This window comes from Oncorhynchus kisutch, linkage group LG1 (genome assembly GCF_002021735.2).
Source record: "Oncorhynchus kisutch isolate 150728-3 linkage group LG1, Okis_V2, whole genome shotgun sequence".
NCBI lineage: Eukaryota > Metazoa > Chordata > Actinopteri > Salmoniformes > Salmonidae > Oncorhynchus > Oncorhynchus kisutch.
The window spans coordinates 36,925,121-36,946,147 of record NC_034174.2 but is presented as its reverse complement, the minus strand read 5'-3'; the positions used below and the strand labels follow the sequence as shown (position 1 = coordinate 36,946,147).

Genomic DNA, 21,027 nt, shown 5'->3' with positions numbered 1-21,027 from the left:
CTCTTCTCTGTCTCCCTGTCCTCTTCCTTGTCTCTCTGTCTGTCTTTCTCTCTGTCTCCCCATCTTCTCCGCCTATCCTCTTCTCCGTCTGTCCTCTTCTGTCTGTCTTTCTCTCTGTCTCCCCATCTTCTCCGTCTATCCTCTTCTGTCTCTCTGTCTGTCTTTCTCTCTGTCTCCCCATCTTCTCCGTCTGTCCTCTTCTCTGTCTCCCTGTCCTCTTCCTTGTCTCTCTGTCTGTCTTTCTCTCTGTCTCCCCATCTTCTCTGTCTATCCTCTTCTCCGTCTGTCCTCTTCTGTCTGTCTTTCTCTCTGTCTCCCCATCTTCTCCGTCTGTCCTCTTCTGTCTCTCGGTCTGTCTTTCTCTCTGTCTCCCCATCTTCTCCGTCTATCCTCTTCTCCGTCTGTCCTCTTCTGTCTCTCTGTCTGTCTTTCTCTCTGTCTCCCCATCTTCTCCGTCTATCCTCTTCTCTGTCTCCCTGTCCTCTTCCTTGTCTCTCTGTCTGTCTTTCTCTCTGTCTCCCCATCTTCTCCGTCTATCCTGTTCTCCGTCTGTCCTCTTCTGTCTGTCTTTCTCTCTGTCTCCCCATCTTCTCCGTCTGTCCTCTTCTGTCTGTCTTTCTCTCTGTCTCCCCATCTTCTCCGTCTATCCTCTTCTCCGTCTGTCCTCTTCTGTCTCTCTGTCTGTCTTTCTCTCTGTCTCCCCATCTTCTCCGTCTATCCTCTTCTCTGTCTCCCTGTCCTCTTCCTTGTCTCTCTGTCTGTCTTTCTCTCTGTCTCCCCATCTTCTCCGTCTATCCTCTTCTCCGTCTGTCCTCTTCTGTCTGTCTTTCTCTCTGTCTCCCCATCTTCTCCGTCTATCCTCTTCTCCGTCTGTCCTCTTCTGTCTCTCTGTCTGTCTCTCTGTCTGTCTCCCCATCTTCTCCGTCTATCCTCTTCTGTCTCCCTGTCCTCTTCCTTGTCTCTCTGTCTGTCTCCCCATCTTCTCCGTCTATCCTCTTCTCTGTCTCCCTGTCCTCTTCCTTGTCTCTCTGTCTGTCTTTCTCTCTGTCTCCCCATCTTCTCCGTCTATCCTCTTCTCCATCTGTCCTCTTCTGTCTCTCGGTCTGTCTGTCCATTGTTTTGTGTAAGTTGTCACAAACTGTTGTATGAGTAATTTGCCAGATGCAAATGAACAAAAGGAACCTAAAATGTAAAAAAAATATTATAATTATTTTTAAAAAGCAAGAGTTTCTAGTGCACACAAACCAAGCATGGCAACGTTGCATATTCTTTTGACCTAATTCTTAACTCTGGACCTCTGCCCCCTTCCAAAGAAAAGTATCTTTATTCATCTTTATTAGTCATGCAGATAGCACAACTAAGGGAAGTTGATATTGTTCTGCTAAAGAAGTGTATGCATGTCAAGATTTCTCAAACAGACCTGTTCATTATCTCTCTGTTATATAACCAGGAGGCCTATCTCTATACACACACACACACATAATTCTTTACTGCTGAGCTGTAGAGATGTCTAGCTCTAGTCCAGCCCTGTGACTGAGCACAACACTGTTATTTCCTCATGATGAGCAGGTCACTGTGATTGATCTGACCAAAATATTGAGGCAATGTATCTCTTCACACAGCTTTTCTCATACAGCTCAGTTGAGGAGAACTACTCTGGCTTTTTGGGGAATGAGGCCTGTTGAATAAACCATGATAAGAGTGTAGCTTATTTCTATGTAGTATTAAGACCATCACCAGGATGCAGAAGTTTATCACACTTAACATGGTGGCAGCTGTAAACGCATATGGAATGATGTCATATTACCCAGGTAAAGCATGTTTTAGTGCCCATGTTCAATGTTCAATGATTTAGTGTCCATGTCAATCAATGTAATATGTAAGTGCTGTTACAACACTATGCCTCTAATGGGAATGAGTAATAAGCCTAGTTCTTGGGTCCCCCCCCCCCCCCCCAAGCCTTATTAATGTGTGTGTGTGTGTGGGGGGGGGGGGGGGTGAGTGCAGTGTGTTTGCATGTGTGCGAGTGCAGTGTGTTTGCATGTGTGCGAGTGCAGTGTGTTTGCATGTGTGTGAGTGTGTGATTGCATTGTGTTTACGTGTGTGTGGGGGGGGGGGGGGTGGTATATGAATGCAGTGTGTTTGCATGTCTGTGTGTGCATATGAATGCAGTGTGTTTGCATGTCTGTGTGTGTGTGCAGTGTGTTTGCATGTGTGTGGGTGTATGAGTGCAGTGTGTTTGCATGTGTGTGATTGCAGTGTGTTTGCATGTGTGTGGGTGTGTGAGTGCAGTGTGTTTGCCTGTGTGTTTGTGTGTGTGTGCAGCGAGTGTGTTTGCATGTGTGTGAGTGCAGCGGGTGTGTTTGCATGTGTGTGTGAGTGCCGTGGGTGTGTGCCACTACTAAAGGCTACCATGGGTGTTGTCATTGATACTGGTGTTAATCGCTCATAAGAAGCATAGTAGCCCCTCTTGATGTTTTCTTATGAAATTAAAACATCATTATTTGAAATGTGGCTAAAACTTGAATTTGCTTTCTAATTATATATGCAATTACATTGTAAATTAGTTTGTAAAGGTTTCACAATGAAATATACATGTAGGCGACTGCCTGGATGTAGGCGACTGCCTGGATGTAGGCGACTGCCCTATTTTGCACTCATATTTCGCCAGACATTCCATTGTGAATGAGTAATTTAGAGGTATCTATAGATGACTGTGGTAGTAAGATGTTAGATATAAGATTTGAAACCTCTCCTTATCCTTATAAATCAGTAGATCAGGGAAAACCACATTCATAATCCTGACCCTCCACCCCTGTCCCTCCCTTCAGGTCTAGGTGGTCCGGGAGCCCTGAGTCGAGGGGAGATGAGCCTGGCAGAGGTGCAGTGTCATCTGGACAAGGAGGGCGCCTCCGACCTGGTCATCGACCTCATCATGAACACCACCAGTGACCGTGTCTTTCAGGAGAGCATCCTATTGGCCATCGCCCTGCTGGAGGGTGGGAACACCACCATCCAAGTGAGTCAGAGCCAGCTGCCAATCATAAGGATGTGGGTTTGTCAGGAATGACTGAAGCCTAATAAATACCTGAATGATAAATCAAACCAAACATTATTTAAAGTGCATTTCACTACTATAAACAACATACATCATTGGTCCAAACATCCAACACACTTCATAGATGAGGGAAAAAAAAGAGAAAAAGAGAAGTCCTTGGATAGGGACAGTACCAAGGTCTATCCAGGTACTGGCCTGCTCTGACCCTGTACAAGGCAGCCATTTTGCATTAGTCCACACCCCTCCCCGCTGCCTTAGAAGGGGTGGCAGGTAGCCTCAAGGTTCGAGTGTTGGGCCAGTAACCAAATGGTTGCTTATTTGAAAACCTGAGCTGATAAGGTGAAAAATCTGTCGCTGTGCCCTTGAGGAACGCACTTAGCCCTAATTGCTCTAGGGGCTCTGAACAATGGTGACCCTGGCTGTGACCCCACTTCCTGCAGGTCGCTCAGGGGAGTTGGAATATGCAAGAAACACATTTCCATTACACACTTGTAACAGGACAAATATAAACACCCCCAAAATTATTATTATTAAAGAAGAGAATGACTCAGCATGCCCCACAACACTGCTCTACTTCTCCTGACAGAGCTGAGCACACAATAAAGACCAAGTTTACTGTCAACTTTAAACAGTCCCTTGAGGCCAAGGGGAATGATTGAACTGAAACTGTGAGGCACATGACACCTGCTCCATAAAGCCCTCTGGATTGTTTACAATGGAGAAATATGATACTTCTCTGCAAACATAGGAGACATTTAGTTACGTGTGTGTGCATATAAATGTGTGCACAAGCCCGCTGCATTTATGTTTGCTATCAATCTGTCTGTGTTGTCTGTCTGTCTCTGCCTGCCTGTGCTTGCGTAAGCAGGGGCAACTTGCGTAATCAGATTAGGAGGGAGGAAGCCACTCTAGCAGAGATGATGTCCTGACTTCCCACGGCTGCAGCCTGTCTGCCTGTATCCCTGTTTGCCTCCCTCCCTGCCTGTTAGCCTCGCTGCTGCAGAGAGAGCACAGAGTATCACGTGACCAGCATTACATAAGGCCTGTGTGAATGAACAATGAGGAATGTCTCGGGCTTAAAAACATTCCAGCCCTCCCTCTTTCTCTCTTTCCCTCCCTCTCTTTCTTTCTCGACCCAGACTGGGTCATGCTGAGCCTCTGGAAGTGGGGCAGTAGGGAGAGAGGAGGGGCGACTGGAAATAAACTGCCGCTCTTTATTACATAGTTATTTTGTTCTGAAACACTGAGCGGAAATTTAGAGTATAAGTATTATCATTTAATGCTAAAAAGGGGAGACATGTTCTCTTAAGTACTTCATGACTTAACATACTGTAGCATTTCATGAATGTAAACCAGCTTGCTAGGCTAGATAATTTGCTTTCTGACCCGGATACTTCTCCAGATGATCACCAACTGTCACCTCTACAAATAACCACTTGACGTCTCTGCAGTTGTCCTCTGTGGTGTTTGGACTGTTCTGTCTCCCAGTAGATTATGAAACCTGAGGACACACTAGAATAGGTCTTTCTAGAAACCTCCAGGTTCACTTTTCATACTGATGAGCTGGATAATAATCTTCTTAACCCTGGTCTTTGAACCCTGGTCTTTGAAGATATATTTATTTAATTATGATGAAAAGTGGATTTGTCTCTCAAAGAATATTAAGACTATACAAATAGTATTGTAATTATTTTTAGATTAATTTGCTGGAGTCCTGACCTCATATTATTTCTATGAAACACAAACTAATAGCAATGCGCATGTTTGTTGGTGTACTAGCACTCCTCGTTTTCAATGTATCTTTTTAAGAAGGGATCCACTCTGAGGTTTCTTATCTGTGTTGACAGGTCTATCCCAGACGAGCTTTTCACTACACCCACAATAACATCTGCTAAACACGTGTATGTGACCAATAGAATCTGATTTTGATTTGACAACTCTTCTGGATGGAAGCCTGAGATAGCACTCGCACGGTTTACCATTACCCCCTGATCTACATACCACACAGAAATAAACCTGACCATGTACTCACTCACCCACTCCCTCAGTCATGCTCAAACTCCTTACTTATACACTCTCCTGCCAGCTTCTAGGCAGGCCAGGAGTGACTGAGCAACTGTCTTTCTACAAATAAAAGAAAGTTAGCCAAGAACAATCCATGTCAGGGGCTCCCGAGTGGCGCAGCATCTCAGTGCTAGAGGCTTCGGTGCTAGAGGCGTCACTACATACCCTGGTTCGATTCCAGGCTGTATCACAACCTGCCGTGATCGGGAGTCCCATAGGGTGGTGCACAATTGGCCCAGCGTCGTCCGGGTTAGGGTTTGGCCGAGGTAGGCCGTCATTGAGAATTTGTTCTTAACTGACTTGGCTAGTTAAAGGTTACATAAAATAATTAAAAACATCAGTCACTTTTCTCCAGGAGACATTAGATTGTTCCTGCCTGCCACACTCTTCCTTCCTGTGACGGCTACTGTTGGCACAAAGGGAGGGAAAGGTCTTGTGTGTGTGCGTGGTTATTGTGTTGTGATGTGACATTTCAGCAGTGGTCGGGCACCTGACGTGAAACCAGAAGTCATGCTGCTCATTTGCCTTCCAGGAGGCATCCATAGACTGACTGCACACTGAAGAACCAATGCCACACCAATAAAGGCTTCTTTGTGCTAATATGTAAGGAAGGAAGTTAGTAAGTTTGGGATGGTGAGGTTCCTCTCTGGGTTTTAGTCCTGAGTTACTGTGTAAGATGATTGACAAGACACAAGGTCATCTGTCCTATTCTATTGTCTAGTCTGTGATTTTTTTCAAGCTTCCATTGTCAGGGGAGGGTCAGAGTGACAGAGAGGACAGAGGATAAGGAAGAAGAGTAGAAGATGAAGGAACAGAGAAGAGGATAGCAGGAAGAAGGAAGCAAAGAGGCTCGTTTTGGGTAAGAGAGGACAAAAGGCTGTAAGTGAAGAAAATGATTCAGTGGAGAGAGAAGGCAAAAGGAAGAGAGACGCGGAGGAGAGCTGCAATTGCAGTTAGTCTATGTGTGGCGCTGCCTGACGTGAATTAGGGAGAGAGAGAGTGGGAACGAGAGGGAGCGCTGTTATAAATAGCTGTTATATAACATCCCTTTGTTGATGCCAAGTGGCGGAACGGAAGGAGAGAAGGGAAAGCGCTGTGACCTTGTTTTTCAGAGCCCCCGCCTCGCCCTGCCACGCCTAAATCTCATTCCGCTTGGGGTTAGTCTCCATGGTTACAGACAGTCTCTCTGTTTACCCAACACTCCAGGGGGCCCCTGAGACTCCCCATCCTTCACTTCCCTCTCGCTCTCTCTCTCCTCTTCCCTCCTCCTCACCATCACTCCATTTTCTACTCCTCCACCACCATGTCTGTCTTAACATCCTCAACATCAATCTGTCGAGCGTTGTCTCTTTTCCAGAACAATTTTTCTAAGTCCGGTCTAAACACAGATGTCTTTTTAATACGCCTGCCAAAACAATGTACTTGTAGGAACACTATATCTCTCTATTCTACTAATGTCTTCTAATAATAGGGGGATGTTTTGACCACGCTGAAATGCAGAAGAAAGAAAGAAAGACCATATTACTTCTACCATCATGCTGTTGCAAAATGCATGGTTCGGCAACAACAAATGTGTACAGTGTGTGATGCATACAATGCAATCACACACAATGCAAACTTTGTTTTGAATCAATTGTGGCGAGGGAGACCCTTTAGGACCCTCTAGGATTTAGAAGAGCTCAGGTCAAGTCAGTTAAGAACAAATTCTTATTTACAATGACAGCCTACCCCGGCCAAACCCGGACGACGGCGGGGCAATTGTGTACCGCCCTATGGGACTCCTGCATCTCCCAACTGAGATGCAATTCCTTAGACCGGTGTGTGTGTGTGTGTGTGTGTGTGTTATGTAAGCTATCCAGGGTTAGAGGCAGGAGGGGAGGAGTAGGGGGGCTGTGAAGAGCTCTTGTCTCCGCTAGGATCAGTGTAATCGCTGTGTGTGTTATCCTGGCCAAGGCCCCACCGGTGAAGCCTACCCCCCCTCCTCCCTCACCCCCTCCTCAGGCCCCAATGTCCCACCCACGCCTGTGCGAGAAAGAGAGATGGGAAGGAGAGAGTTTTTTTTTACGGTCTCTGGGAGAGATGAACGTGGAGAGAGACAGGCATGAACACTCATCCCCCCCCCCCCCCCACACACACACACACACTTCTGTGGTTTGCCAGGTTGTGAGGTTCAGTTAATCCCCCCTCTCTGCCTCTGCACTATCCACTCTGTCATCAAGTTATTTATTGCACTGGATCTTGCTGGATAGCACGCACACTCTCCCCGCACCACCACCCCTACTCTCCTCCATCCCACACCCCTTCACCCTGACTGGTGGCAGAGGGTGTACGTGCGAGTGGTCTGGTGCACAGTGGTGGGGGTAGGGGTGGGTGGGGCCTGGGGGATTTGGAGTCTGCTGCCCAGGGGGCATAAGTACACAATGATGTCATTGTTGATTTGGAGTAGAGGAGGGTGTAGGGAGAAGTCACTGATTTTGGGTTTAAGCTGGGCAGATCTGTCATTGGAATACCTGATGACACAACATAATACTGTTTTATTCAGACTGCATAATCCTTTGATACTGAGGAAAGACTGCTGGCTAGACACTAGTATGTTATCAGTTTCACTAAACTATAGATATACTTTTTGATAGTAAGTGAGCAAGGTACTATCCCATTAAATGTTGGCTTGGATACTTCGAAAATGCTATCTTTACAACCACACTGATCCGTGGTGACCTACATATTTGAGAAGACATTATTTCTGTGACTTATGACAATGTATGTGAGCAACATTGTAACATATTTTGCCCAAGCTTTTAAGCAGAGTTTATTAATGCTGCAGATTACTCCACGACTGTGTGTGTGCATTGTTGTATGATTCCACATTCTCTGTGTGTGCTTGTGTACAGTATGGTGTGTCAGTGGGTTCACTTAGCTATCTCCTGTAGTATGAGATTCCCTTGTATTCAGAGAATTAAGGTTAGCAAACTCAGGGCTCTTTACCAAGGAGGAGTGGCATGTTTCATTCATTTCACATGTCTAACATTGTGTTACTGAACGCCCTCATGCCAGCAAGCGTTCCATACACATCTCTCTTTTTAAATATGACATAAAATGGAGTTTGTCCATTTTGTTTAAACTACAAATTATTTGTTTTTCAACCTCGCATGTCAACACGCACGCACACATACACACACGCTTAAACCAGCCCTAAAGCACACAACCACTACCCCAGTTTAAGACTTCACACCTAACCTAGAAAAAAAGCAAGTTATGCAACAAGCTTTTTAGAGCTAGCCTAGATACCAACTCTGATAACATTACCCCCCCCCCCTTCCTCAACCACTCGCTCACTCCGTCCCCATTTCTCCCTACCTCTCTTACTCCATTTCCCTTTCTCATTGAATTTTTTGTTAATCTCGCCCCTTTTCTTAACTCTTTTCTGCTCCCTGTCTGTCTTTCTCTCTCCCTCCATTATTCCCTTCCTCTCTCCTTCTTTCCTCCCTTCCTCCCTCTATCTGTGTAAGTAGGGTAGGCTTCTCCCTCTCGTGTCATATTCACCCTGAGCATTGGGCATGTTCTGCCACTGGGTCAGAGTCTCTCCTCCTCTCCCTCCAAGTAGACTGTGACCAGATAACAGCTCTTACCAACCCCCCCCCCCCCCACTCCAGGGAAATAGGACAGCACAGATCTCATTGCAGTCAGGGGTTAGAATGTGCTCCCATTTAGCTTGAATGTGACCCCCACAGAATAAAGAGTCCAAGTCCAAACTGTGGTCTCTCCACTGAGGTTCTGTAACCACATGAGATAATAATAATAATCAATTTATTTTATATTGCAATATTCATTACAAGAAGAATATGTCGCTTTAAAAACAGAATAAATAAACAATTTAACCAAACATCTGTATGGATCTGGCAGTGTTTTGGCAATGGTCTTCCACAGCATTAGATGACAGGCAGTTCAGAAAGGGTAGTATCTTGATGGCACAGTCAAAGCGTTAACGGGGTTTTTTCCTTCCCTTCTTTAGTGTTTGCTGAGGCTGATTGTGGTCTTGGTGTAATGGTGTTTTGCATGCATGGGGCACACAGAGAGTGAGAAAGAAAGAAAGGAAGAAAGGAAGGAAGGAAGAAAGAAAGAAAGAAGAGAAAGAAAGAAAGAAAGAAAGAAGAGAAAGAAAGAAAGAAAGAAAGAAAAGAAAGAAAAGAAAGAAAGAAAGAAAGAGGAGAATTCCCATCTTGAAACACGATGTTGTCAGACCAGGGATTTATCAGCTAGTTTTAGCCGTGGGACAACTTTTTCTTGAGCGGATGGTCGGAGGGCCCGAACATATAATATTTGACTAAAACTCAAAAGTTTGGACATACCTACTCATAGTGAAGACATCAAAACTATGAAATAATACATATAGAATCCTGTAATAACCCTTTTTTAAAACGAATCAAAATATATTTGAGATTCTTCAAATATAAATATTGCCTATATGACAGCACACTCTTGGCATTCTCTCAACCAGCTTCACCTGGAATGCTTTTCCAAAACGTTTTCATGTTTGTTCTTTCCTTATAACTAATTTCTGTGTTCTATGAACATGTACTGTTCTATAAACAAATATGTGTTTGCAAGTGGCTGACTGTACAAATCCTCACTATCAGTAGCTGCAATTTGGCAGCACACCCAGACCTTGTTTTCAGAACAAACAAAATATATCTTAGTTTCAAGGTCTCAGTTTAGAGAGAAGAAACCTGGTGAGATATTGCTCAGTCACATGTTATGAATACTGATTGGTCTGTCACATGAATGAAACATCATGCAAATATAGCTTGTCTGTGTATAGCCGTATATAAGACAACTGCTGGGACTGCCCAGGCAGAGCTTCTGACACATTCACTATGGTGCATTAAGTTTGTTGGAACCTCTCCAGCGCGCTGACAAATAAACAATGATTAATTTAAGATTAACTTCGTGTCCCTGTGTAAGAATTTCCACATATGCTGAGCACTTGTTGGCTGCTTATCCTTCACTCTGCGGTCCAACTCATCCCTAACCATCTCATTTGGGTTGAGGACGGGTGATTGTTGAGGCCAGGTCATCTGATGCAGCACTCCATCACTCTCATTCTTGGTCAAATAACCCGCTTCACCATTTGGCAGTGTGACAGACAAATTTGGGTTGCCCGAATCAAACAAGTTGTCTAAATAGGAGACTTTAGGTAATCTCCATGGTAATATTCAGTGTTACAGTAACTACATACATTACCAGAATTGCCCTTGTAGCAGAAAGTGTATATGTTTATGATATGTACTTGGTGGTACTGTATACACAGTAGTGCAGACCTGTCTTATTTTGATCAATTTGAATTACCTGAACCTTTGTTTAGCGAAAGGGACATTTAGCAGATGCTTTTATCCAAAGCTGTCTTACAGTTATCACATGTATTGTTGTCATGCAGGAATCAAACCCAGAACTGTGCTATTGCGAACACTATACGCTGCAAGTAACCAACTGAGCCATCAACAATAACGCCTAGTGTACTCAATTTGGTGAAGAAGGCTACACACAACAATACACAAGCATTCACATGACGGAAATGAACGTTCCTCCCTTGTAACCTTTTGTTGTAAATAACATTACTTCCCAGTACCTTTACTTGGCTTCCTTTGTACTAGCGTTCCTTCTTCTGCCGTCTGACGGAGGACAAGAAGTCTGAGAAGTTTTTCCGGGTATTCTACGACCGGATGAAGCTGGCCCAGCTGGAGATCAAAGCCACTGTGACAGTCAACACCAGCGACCTCGGCAACAGAAAGAGGGACGACGACGCCCCCGACAAGGAAGTGCCCATCCGCAAGAAAGGTCAGAGGTCAACTTATTTTATTGTCAGTTATTGCATTTTAAGAGAGTAGGATGAAGTTACCCCTAGACACTGATCTAAGGTTTGTTTTTCTCTGAACACTTTAGCAATAAATACTAGCTGCCACAAAGAAGTCTTAATTTTATCCCCAATACCTAGTTTGGTTCCTCTGTCATCCCTGTGTCTCTGCAGCCAAAGACTCAGCGGTGGTGGTGACAGAGGAAGCGAGAGAGCAGCTGCTGGAGGCATCGTCGGCCACTAAGAAAGCCTTCAACTCGTACCGCCGTGAGGCTGACCCAGAGGACCACTTCTCGGCGGCAGACGGCACGCCCAGCGCCGGGGACAAGAGCCAGGAAGATGGAGAGATGAGCTTCATCATTGTCATCATGCAGCCTATCCTGCGCTTCCTCCAGCTGCTCTGTGAGAACCACAACCGAGACCTGCAGGTCAGTTATTCAGCCAGCCCAACATCAGGGGAGCTAGCCCTCACAGCTAGCCTCTTAGCAGGACAAGTCATGTTATATGGCAATAGTTATGAAGTTCACCGCTATGTCTTTAGTTCGCAGTGGTCGATTGTGTAAGTCGCTCTGGATAAGAATGTCTGCTAAATGACCAAAATGTAAATGTTAGGACTTTCTGCGTTGTGTTCTATGAGCCATTTAATATGGCTGTGAATGAACATGAAGTGCGTAGTCAGTACATGATATGGGAGTCATGAGATCGATGGTTCTATTCACTAATGGAGGCCTGGTGGTCACGTCTTCAATCTAACTGTTAGCTCAACACTATGGCGCTGATTACCCAGTGACTCATGTATAGATATTCTCTGTGTTTTAAGGAGTCAGGGTCATCCTGTCCTCAGTTTGATGTTAACTGGAATGTTCTTTAGTTCAGAGTCACACTTTACGTAATGTAATTTTTTCTGAATGAAATAAAAAATGTTATGTATAAAATGTGCAAACCGCTGTATTCTTACCCTCCCTTGGTCCCTCTCCAGAACTTTCTGCGGTGTCAGAACAATAAGAACAACTATAATCTGGTGTGTGAGACGCTGCAGTTCCTGGACTGTATCTGTGGCAGCACCACGGGAGGCCTGGGTCTACTGGGCCTCTACATCAATGAGAAGAACGTGGCTCTCATCAACCAGACAGTGGAGAGCCTGACCGAGTACTGCCAAGGACCCTGCCACGAGAACCAGGTACTGGCCTTTAGAACCACAGCTATGTATGGGCTCTTGTCATTAGAACCAACTAACTGTGGGCCTGTGTCATTTTGTCATTAGAACTACAAACAGATACAGTGGGCCCATCCCGTAAGAACTAGCTACAAGCACATATGCATACCATATGAAGCAGTTATGGACTCCTATCCTGGGTCCACTTCTATTTGTCATCCATACTACTAATACTGTCTATGGATAGGTTGAGAGGGCCCTGACATGGATAACTAGTGACCTAGTGTAGTCCATGCAGCGCATTTATAAAATTGACTTTTATTGTTTCCTTGCAGAACTGCATCGCCACCCATGAGTCCAATGGCATTGACATCATCATCGCCCTGATCCTGAATGACATCAACCCACTGGGGAAGAAGAGGATGGACCTGGTGCTTGAACTCAAGGTGAGGCCTCCCTCTCAAAGGGTTTTGGTCACAAGTAGTGCGCTATATGGGGAATAGGGTGCCATTTTGGACATTTTGGGGCGGCAGCGTAGCCTAGTGGTTAGAGCGTTGGACTAGTAACCGGAAGGTTGCGAGTTCAAACCCCCGAGCTGACATGTCGTACTGCCCCTGAACAGGCAGTTAACCCACTGTTCCCAGGCCGTCATTGAAAATAAGAATGTGTTCTTAACTGACTTGCCTGGTTAAATAAAGGTAAAATAAAATAAATAAAAACATAGGCTGGGTCTCCACACTGGACCTAGTAGTAAAAGCTACTTTACTCCCTACTCTAGTAGATACTCTATCCCGGAGTGGAACTTCACAAACAGTGTGCTGCTGCTTTTGAAACCTAGACAACTCATGAATCTCTCCTAAGCTAGCTCCTTTGGTGCCAAACCAAATATCTGCAGATTGCATTTTCCCTCTAAGCCTTGTGGATTCTGCCTGTTTTCTTTGGAAGGAGGAACAGAAACGGCTTAGAAAGATTTGATTTTCAACTTTATACGTATCTCATGACTATGGCATAACGTTTACATGATAACAAACCATTATCTCAGTTATTTCTCTCTTTCTCTCTCTGTAGTGTTTTTAGTGTAATGAGGATGTCTTATTAAAGACAAAAGTTTTTTTGTAAGTGTCTCTCTCGCTCTCTCAGAACAATGCCTCCAAATTGTTGTTGGCTATCATGGAGAGTCGCCATGACAGTGAGAATGCTGAGAGAATCCTGTACAACATGAGACCTAAGGAGCTGGTGAGCCCATTTCCCCCCCCAAAAAAATCTAAATTGCACCCATAAGTCTCCCCACACAGGTATAGGGCAATGAAGGTAATTGTTGTCTGGGTGGTGGTGAGATCCTCAGGTGGATGTGATCAAGAAGGCCTACCTGCAGGGAGAGGTGGAGTTTGAGGATCCCGAAGAGGATGACGACAGCGGGGAGGAGGAGGAGCATGATGCTGCCTCCCCCAGGAACGTGGGCCACAACATCTACATCTTGGCCCACCAGGTAGAGGACAGGGCCTAGTTATCATAATGACACATTTAGAAGGACATCGTTTTTTGAATAACCAACCATTTGATCCACAATTGATTGATATTACATTCAACTATTGGACACAACCATTTGAGGCTCTCACACAACAGTCAGATGCAGTTTTGCCTGCTATACTTCTCATGAGCGATTTGACCCCTTACTTGACTTGGACCCCTGTAGTTGGCACGCCACAACAAGGAGCTGCAGGTGATGCTGAAACCAGGAGGGACCAACGGAGAGGGAGACGAGGCTCTGGAGTTCTACGCCAAACACACTGCTCAGATAGAGGTCAGTGACATCAGTCAAACACACTCACACAGTGTATTAATTGGATATCTTTAACTGTCATTGACAAAGAAAAATGTTTTTGCCATAGGGAAGTGTTTCGTAATACTGGTCCTATTAGTGCCAGGGCAAAAAACAAAATATGCACCCCTTTGGGTCTCCAGGACCAGCATTGGGGAAACTGCCATAGAGGGATTTCAGTTCCTCTTAATCTGATGTGGTTTAATGGAAATACTCAAAAGCCTGGAGCTAAATTCCACTGTCCAGCCACATGAGTGCTCTCCAACCAGGGGCTAGGTGGCTGGTCCACTCCACACCCATAGAGCTGACATTGACTGAGTGTGTTCCTGTGTGTGTCCTCCTCTCAGATTGTGCGTCATGACCGAACCATGGAGGAGATAGTGTTCCCTGTGCCCAACATCTGTGAGTTCCTGACCTGTGAGTCCAAACTGAGGGTGTACTACACCACTGAGAGGGACGAGCAGGGCAGCAAGATCAATGACTTCTTCCTTAGCGCAGAGGACCTCTTCAATGAGATGAACTGGCAGAAGAAACTAAGAGGTAGCTAGCTCTTCCAAATGGCTTCTCAGGACTCATTATATTACTCTACTTCCAGTGAAATGTGACTGCATTAACTATATGCAGTCAAAAGAAAACATTTAATAAGAAGTTATGCCAAAACCTCGCAGTAATTCCTAGTGATCTAATGATGTGACCCAGAGGAGCTGTCGCAGGGATAGTATTAAGAGAGCGAGTGTCATCCTCTCACTGTTTTGACAGAAGTTAGTGTTTCCCTTTTGGGTAATTCCATTTGAATTCAGTCACGTTTTGACAGCATCCCTTTTGATTTAAACATAATTTTACGTACATGTTTGCCCATGGGGAAGAAGTGGTCAGAAAGTGACTCAAAGTTTACACATTTTCCCCACCATACCATGAGACATCTTCAACACTAGAAAAGATAAACGGTTGAGTTTAATATCATTTAAAATTAAAGTTTTAAACCTTTAAACGGATACTTTGGGATTTTTGCAATGAGGCCCATTATCTACATCCCCAGAGTCAGATGAACTCGTGGATACCATTTTTATGCTATCCACTGGAAGTCTATGGGTATCAACTAGCATGCTAGCAGATACCAATAGACTTCCAGCTAACGCTAGTTAGCATTGGCTCGCAAAATGACCTCCAACTTCCTTCATACTGGACACAGAGACATAAAAACAACAAATATTCCCATTCAAGTCAACATTATCTGATATGTGGACCTCAACCATCTGTGTGGTTTGTGCCGTTCTGTGAAAGGAGTAGTACACAGCGTTGTACGATATCTTCAGTTTCTTGGCAATTTCTCACATGGAATAGCCTTCATTTCTCAGAACAAGAATAGACTGACGAGTTTCAGAAGAAAGGTCTTTGTTTCCGGCCATTTTGAGCCTGTAATCGAACCCACAAATGCTGATGCTCCAGATACTCAACTGGTCTAAAGAAGGCCAGTTTTATTGCTTCTTTAATCAGGACAACAGTTTTCAGCTGTGCTAACATAATTGCAAAAGGGTTTTCTATTGGGCAATTAGCCTTTTAAAATGATAAACCTGGATTAGCTAACACAACATGCGATTGGAACACAGGAGTGATGGTTGCTGATAATGGGCCTCTGTACACCTATGTAGATATTCCATAACAAATCTGCAGTTTCCAGCTACAATAATCATTAACCATGTCTGCACTGTATTTCTGATCAACTTTTTGTTATTTCAATGGACAAAAAATGTGCTTTTCTTTCAAATATAAGGACATTTCTAAGTGACCCAAACTTTTGAATGGTGGTGTATATCTTATCCGTTTACATTTCCAGTGATAAAGACATGGATGTCTCATGGTATGGCGGGGTATGCAAAATAGGTACGCCCTAAGCACCTTTACCTCTGGAATGTTTTAGCGTTCAGGTCCAAAAAGTCACTTTCTGAGTAGTACTGCCATGGTCAAATATGGATGGAACTTTTTGTTTCAATTCAAAGGGGATGCAGTCAAAAGGTGATTGAATTCAAATGGATTTACCCTAATAGCTCTTCTTTCCACTGTCTGTCAGTGGGCTGTTGGGGAATTTCCACTGAGGTGTGAAACATCTGTAACTGTATGACTCACTACTAAGAACACACACACACAAACACACACACTGAGCATCCACACAAGCACATGCCTAAACACTTTTTCCTCACTGTCAGACAAGCGAGAAAAGTCCCTCATCTATGTCTTCTTTTCCAATAAAACCAAACTGAATCAGAATAGTGACACACCAATAGCGTCAATAAACTGTGCCAACAGGCCAGATTGACTGTCAGCTGTGGGGAGGGGACAGCCAGCCTCAGTAGAGGAAAGGTTACAGTGACATGTCTAAAGGTTGTATCCTAAACCAACATGAACAGCAGTAAAAGTATCATCTTTGTTCATTTAATTATATTATAAGAATGTATTTGTGCTTTAGTACTGAACCGTTCTATTGTTTCACACTTACAGTGTATCAGTGACTCGTACTGTATCACACAGCACTCAGCCACACACACACACCTCTGGCCTCCAGCTATACATACTACAGAATATACAGAGCCTGCTGTACAGTTTCATAACAAACAAACAAATGTCCAATAGATTCACTCTTATTGGTAAAATGTGTAACTTCATGTTCATTCCCTCCCTCCCTCTTCTCTCTATCTACCTCTACCTCTCTCTCTCTTTCTCTACATCTGTCTCTAAACCTCTACCTCTCTCTCTCTTTCTCTACATCTGTCTCTAAACCTCTCTCTCTCTACCTCTCTTTCTCTACATCTGTCTCTAAACCTCTCTCTCTCTACCTCTCTCCCTCTACCCCTCTCTCTTTCTCTACCTCTCTCTCTTTCTCTCTTTCTCTACCTCTCTCTCTTTCTCTCTTTCTCTACCTCTCTCTCTTTCTCTCTTTCTCTACCTCTCTCTCTTTCTCTACCTCTCTCTCTTTCTCTACCTCTCTCTCTTTCTCTACCTCTCTCTCTTTCTCTACCTCTCTCTCTTTCTCTACCTCTCTCTCTTTCTCTACCTCTCTCTCTTTCTCTACCTCTCTCTCTTTCTCTACCTCTCTCTCTTTCTCTACCTCTCTCTCTTTCTCTACCTCTCTCTCTTTCTCTACCTCTCTCTCTTTCTCTACCTCTCTCTCTTTCTCTACCTCTCTCTCTTTCTCTACCTCTCTCTCTTTCTCTACCTCTCTCTCTTTCTCTACCTCTCTCTCTTTCTCTACCTCTCTCTCTTTCTCTTCCTCTCTCTCTTTCTCTTCCTCTCTCTCTTTCTCTACCTCTCTCTACCTTTCTCTCTCTACCTCTCTCTCTCTCTACCTTTCTCTACCTCTCTCTACCTCTCTCGCTCTCTCTCTACCTCTCTCGCTCTCTCTCTACCTCTCTCTACCTTTCTCTACCTCTCGCTACCTCTCTCGCTACCTCTCTCTCTCTCTCGCTACCTCTCTCTCTCTCTCGCTACCTCTCTCTCTCTCTCGCTACCTCTCTCTCTCTCTCGCTACCTCTCTCTCTCTCTCGCTACCTCTCTCTCTCTCTCGCTACCTCTCGCTACCTCTATCTCTCTCTCGCTACCTCTCTCTCTCTCGCTACCTCTCTCTCTCTCGCTACCTCTCTCTCTCTCTCGCTACCTCTCTCTCTCTCTCGCTACCTCTCTCTCTCTCTCGCTACATCTCTCTCTCTCTCGCTACCTCTCTCTCTCTCTCGCTACCTCTCTCTCTCTCGCTACCTCTCTCTCTCTCTCTCTCTCTCTCGCTACCTCTCTCTCTCTCTCTCTCTCTCTCTCTCTCGCTACCTCGCTACCTCTCCCTCGCTACCTCTCTCTCGCTACCTCTCTCGCTACCTCTACCTCTCTCTCTCTCCTCTGACTCTGTCTCTCTCTCTGTCTCTCTCTCTCTCTCTCTCTGATTCTCTCTCCTCTCTCTCGCTACCTCTCTCTCCTTTCTCTCGCTACCTCGCTACCTCTCTCTCTCCTCTCTCTCGCTACCTCTCTCTCTCTCTCTCTGTCACTCTCTCTGACTTTCTCTCTCTCTCTCTGTTTCTGTCTCTCTCTCTCTTTCTCTCTGTTTCTGTCTCTCTGTCTCTCTTTCTCTCTCTGTTTCTGTCTCTCTGTCTCTCTTTCTCTCTCTCTCTCTCTCTCTGTCTCTCTCTCTCTCTCCTCTAGCCCAGCCCGTGTTGTACTGGTGTTCCAGAAACATGTCATTCTGGAGTAACATCTCCTTCAACCTGGCCGTCCTCATGAACCTCCTGGTGGCCTTCTTCTACCCCCTGGAGGGTTTGCGTGAAGGTCAGTCACCTGCCAGCGACCCTGACTTTCGACATTTACATTTTGTATAAACTTTACGGTAATGTACTGTTAAACCAAAGTTTCTTTGGAAATGATGGTAACATACTGTACTTTTTTTAAACAGTAGCTTACAGGCAACTGGCTGCCAGTAAGATACTGTAAAAACAACAGGATATGTGTTTACAGTGTATATGCGTGTAGTGTTGGTAAGAAAACACTTTTACAAATGAACCATTGTCTACACATACTGTAGCTGTTCACTAGGGACATCATCTGTATCTTCAGTCAGTGCTAAGACTCTTCCCTGTACATGAAGGAGTTAAGAGATTTCAGGTTTCCGCTGTTTCCATTGCTGATTCTTTCATGTGTGTTGAGCCATGGTCTGTTTATGTGGGCACTCCGGCCACGGCTCTGTTCCCCTCAGAGATCAAGCAAGTTTGTATATCCCTTTGAGGTGCTGCTGTAGAACATCGGGTCAGAGGAAGGTTGCGTGAGCCGCACACACAACACTGAGGGCCAAAAACGGTGGTATGATCCAGCCCAGTTGCACTGCATCACTTGGACTTCTACATGTATCTCAGTGCAACTGGATTGCTAAGATTTTCTCCTTCGTGCTCTTTTGTGTTTGTAACACAGCTACTTTTGCACTATGGAACATTATGAGTGCACAACAACAGTAAATATTTCCAAACGGTGTACCAGTAAGTGTATGTATTGGGCATTCTGATCTTTGTGGTTCAGAAATAAAAATATTTTTGACATTTTGGCCTCAGAAAAGTCACCCACAATCCTTTGCTGGCCTTCACTTCCCAAACTTCCCTTGGCCCAGTAATCTCCTACCTTCCTTCCCCTCTGACCCGTTGCCCTGCTGAAAAAAACAGCATAGGCTGGTGACCAGCCTTCACTGTGTTTTGGACACTGGACGTACCAGCATATGCTTGTCACCCACAAAACCAACATCAAGTCACATTATGCTCACTTGCAAAGTGACCACAAAACCAACATCAAGTCACATTATGCTCACTTGCAAAGTGATGTCTCGTTCCTATTGGACTCTAACCTGAGTGAGGACATCCAACGATTTTGAACTTTGATTCACCCAAAATATGCATTTAGAATGACCACTAGGAATAAAAAGTGAATGAATGAGACAACCTAAACTGGAACAACCATTTCAGTAACGGGTACAATATATCCAACTAACATATTTGATTAGTTTAGAAAAATGTATGTTATGTTTCTTTGTGTACCATAAGATCAATGAATTGATTAATTCATCAGTCAATGTACATGCAACAACACAGATATTGAAACAAATAATTCTATAACTCAATCTGCAATAGAGCATGCTGGGAAATATCATAATGATGGGCATGGTTTTGCAGACCAGCTACTAGACAATGCTGGAGCAGAATATACAAACTATATTTTTTCGGGGTTCCTTGTCAGGGCTGAGGGTGACATGTATAAACATTATTATTTTCTAAAACATTTTGAGTGGAAGGGTTCATTACTGCTGTGATGGTTGTGAAGAACCATCCTGTTATTTCCCTCTCCACCATGTTTTCCTTTTATGCAATGAAATGCTACACTGTTTAAGTTCCTGTCATTTTATGGTACGATACAGGCTACTGGTTGCAGTGAAAGTAAGGTGAACAACAAGTTACTGTATTTTTACAGCTGAATAAAGGTGTTGCTGTAAAATGCTGGTTACTTGAGACGATACCTAACTTGGGATTTAATCTCACAACCTCTCGGTTGCTATTGACTAGAATTTCCTGCTACGCCAGCAGGTCTGTGGATATGACAGAGATTTGCCCACACATTTAATGGCAAGAATACATTTCTGCGCTTTGCTAAAATGTGCCCAGAATTAAGTCAATAATTGTTTGATTATCTGACAACAACAATGTAAAAATAGCAGTGCTTTTAGGGACACTTGATGTGAAGTGTGCATAAATGCTTTGGGGATTTGAACTTGCAAGCTTTTGGGTGGAAGTGCATTATTGTTTTAGCAGTGCCACCAGGCACATCTTTATTACCAAGAATGTATATCCACACAATCTCAAGATTAGGATACAGTTAGGTACAAAAAGGTCAAAGGTACACATAAGGTACCTTCAGAGGTACACATAGGAACTCACCGGGTACTGGTTCCTTTTAGGGTACATGTGTGGATAATCTAGTATAATGGTTCATTTTTTTACCCAATATTTTGAATATAAGGTACTATCACCACTGCATTTTGAAATGTAGGTGGGGGCAATGTATCAATGGGCCTCATTAGCATATTTGGGCGGCTTTTTCTAATATATTTTTGACAACTGTCAGTGGAAGTGTAGTACCAGTTTAGGTGGTTGATGGTTATGTTGTCGAAGGTTGAGTACCTCTTTAAACACTGTCAGTTCTGCAGTCTTTGTTAGAGCTTTGTGACATTAAAGAGCTGCACTGTTAAGAGGTTACTGTTTAAGTCAGGTGCCTGGAAGTTGCTGTGAATTTTGAGTTACCCAATTGGCAACCAGATGTCAGTAAGTTATTGTAAAATTCACAGTAACTTAATAGCCAGTAACAGCTAGTAACTCACTGGCACCCAGATGTCGGTAAGTTATTGTCAAATGAAGTAACTTACTTGCAACTAGCTGCCAGAAGCTCAGTGTACCTTCACCAAACTTTCCTGATTACAAGAAAGCTTTTAACATTAGTTGACAACTACTAAGCATTCGTTGATGAACACACTTGGGACCCCACCTTACCTTGCCTCAACCTCT

General features: G+C 44.2%; 1 protein-coding gene across 3 annotated transcripts in view; it reads left to right on the top strand.

Annotated features, from left to right (window-relative positions):
* LOC109895256 (inositol 1,4,5-trisphosphate receptor type 1) overlaps positions 1–21,027 on the top strand; it is a 164,896-nt gene that overhangs the window by 119,338 nt on the left and 24,531 nt on the right. For all 3 annotated transcript variants that reach the window (XM_031822925.1, XM_020488886.2, XM_031822927.1), the window contains 10 exons: positions 2,832–3,019; positions 10,774–10,957; positions 11,148–11,401; positions 11,953–12,153; positions 12,465–12,575; positions 13,270–13,365; positions 13,475–13,618; positions 13,826–13,933; positions 14,299–14,491; positions 18,137–18,259. In XM_031822925.1, the coding sequence (XP_031678785.1) occupies positions 2,832–3,019; positions 10,774–10,957; positions 11,148–11,401; positions 11,953–12,153; positions 12,465–12,575; positions 13,270–13,365; positions 13,475–13,618; positions 13,826–13,933; positions 14,299–14,491; positions 18,137–18,259 (1,602 nt within the window). The remainder of the gene's footprint in view (positions 1–2,831; positions 3,020–10,773; positions 10,958–11,147; positions 11,402–11,952; positions 12,154–12,464; positions 12,576–13,269; positions 13,366–13,474; positions 13,619–13,825; positions 13,934–14,298; positions 14,492–18,136; positions 18,260–21,027) is intronic.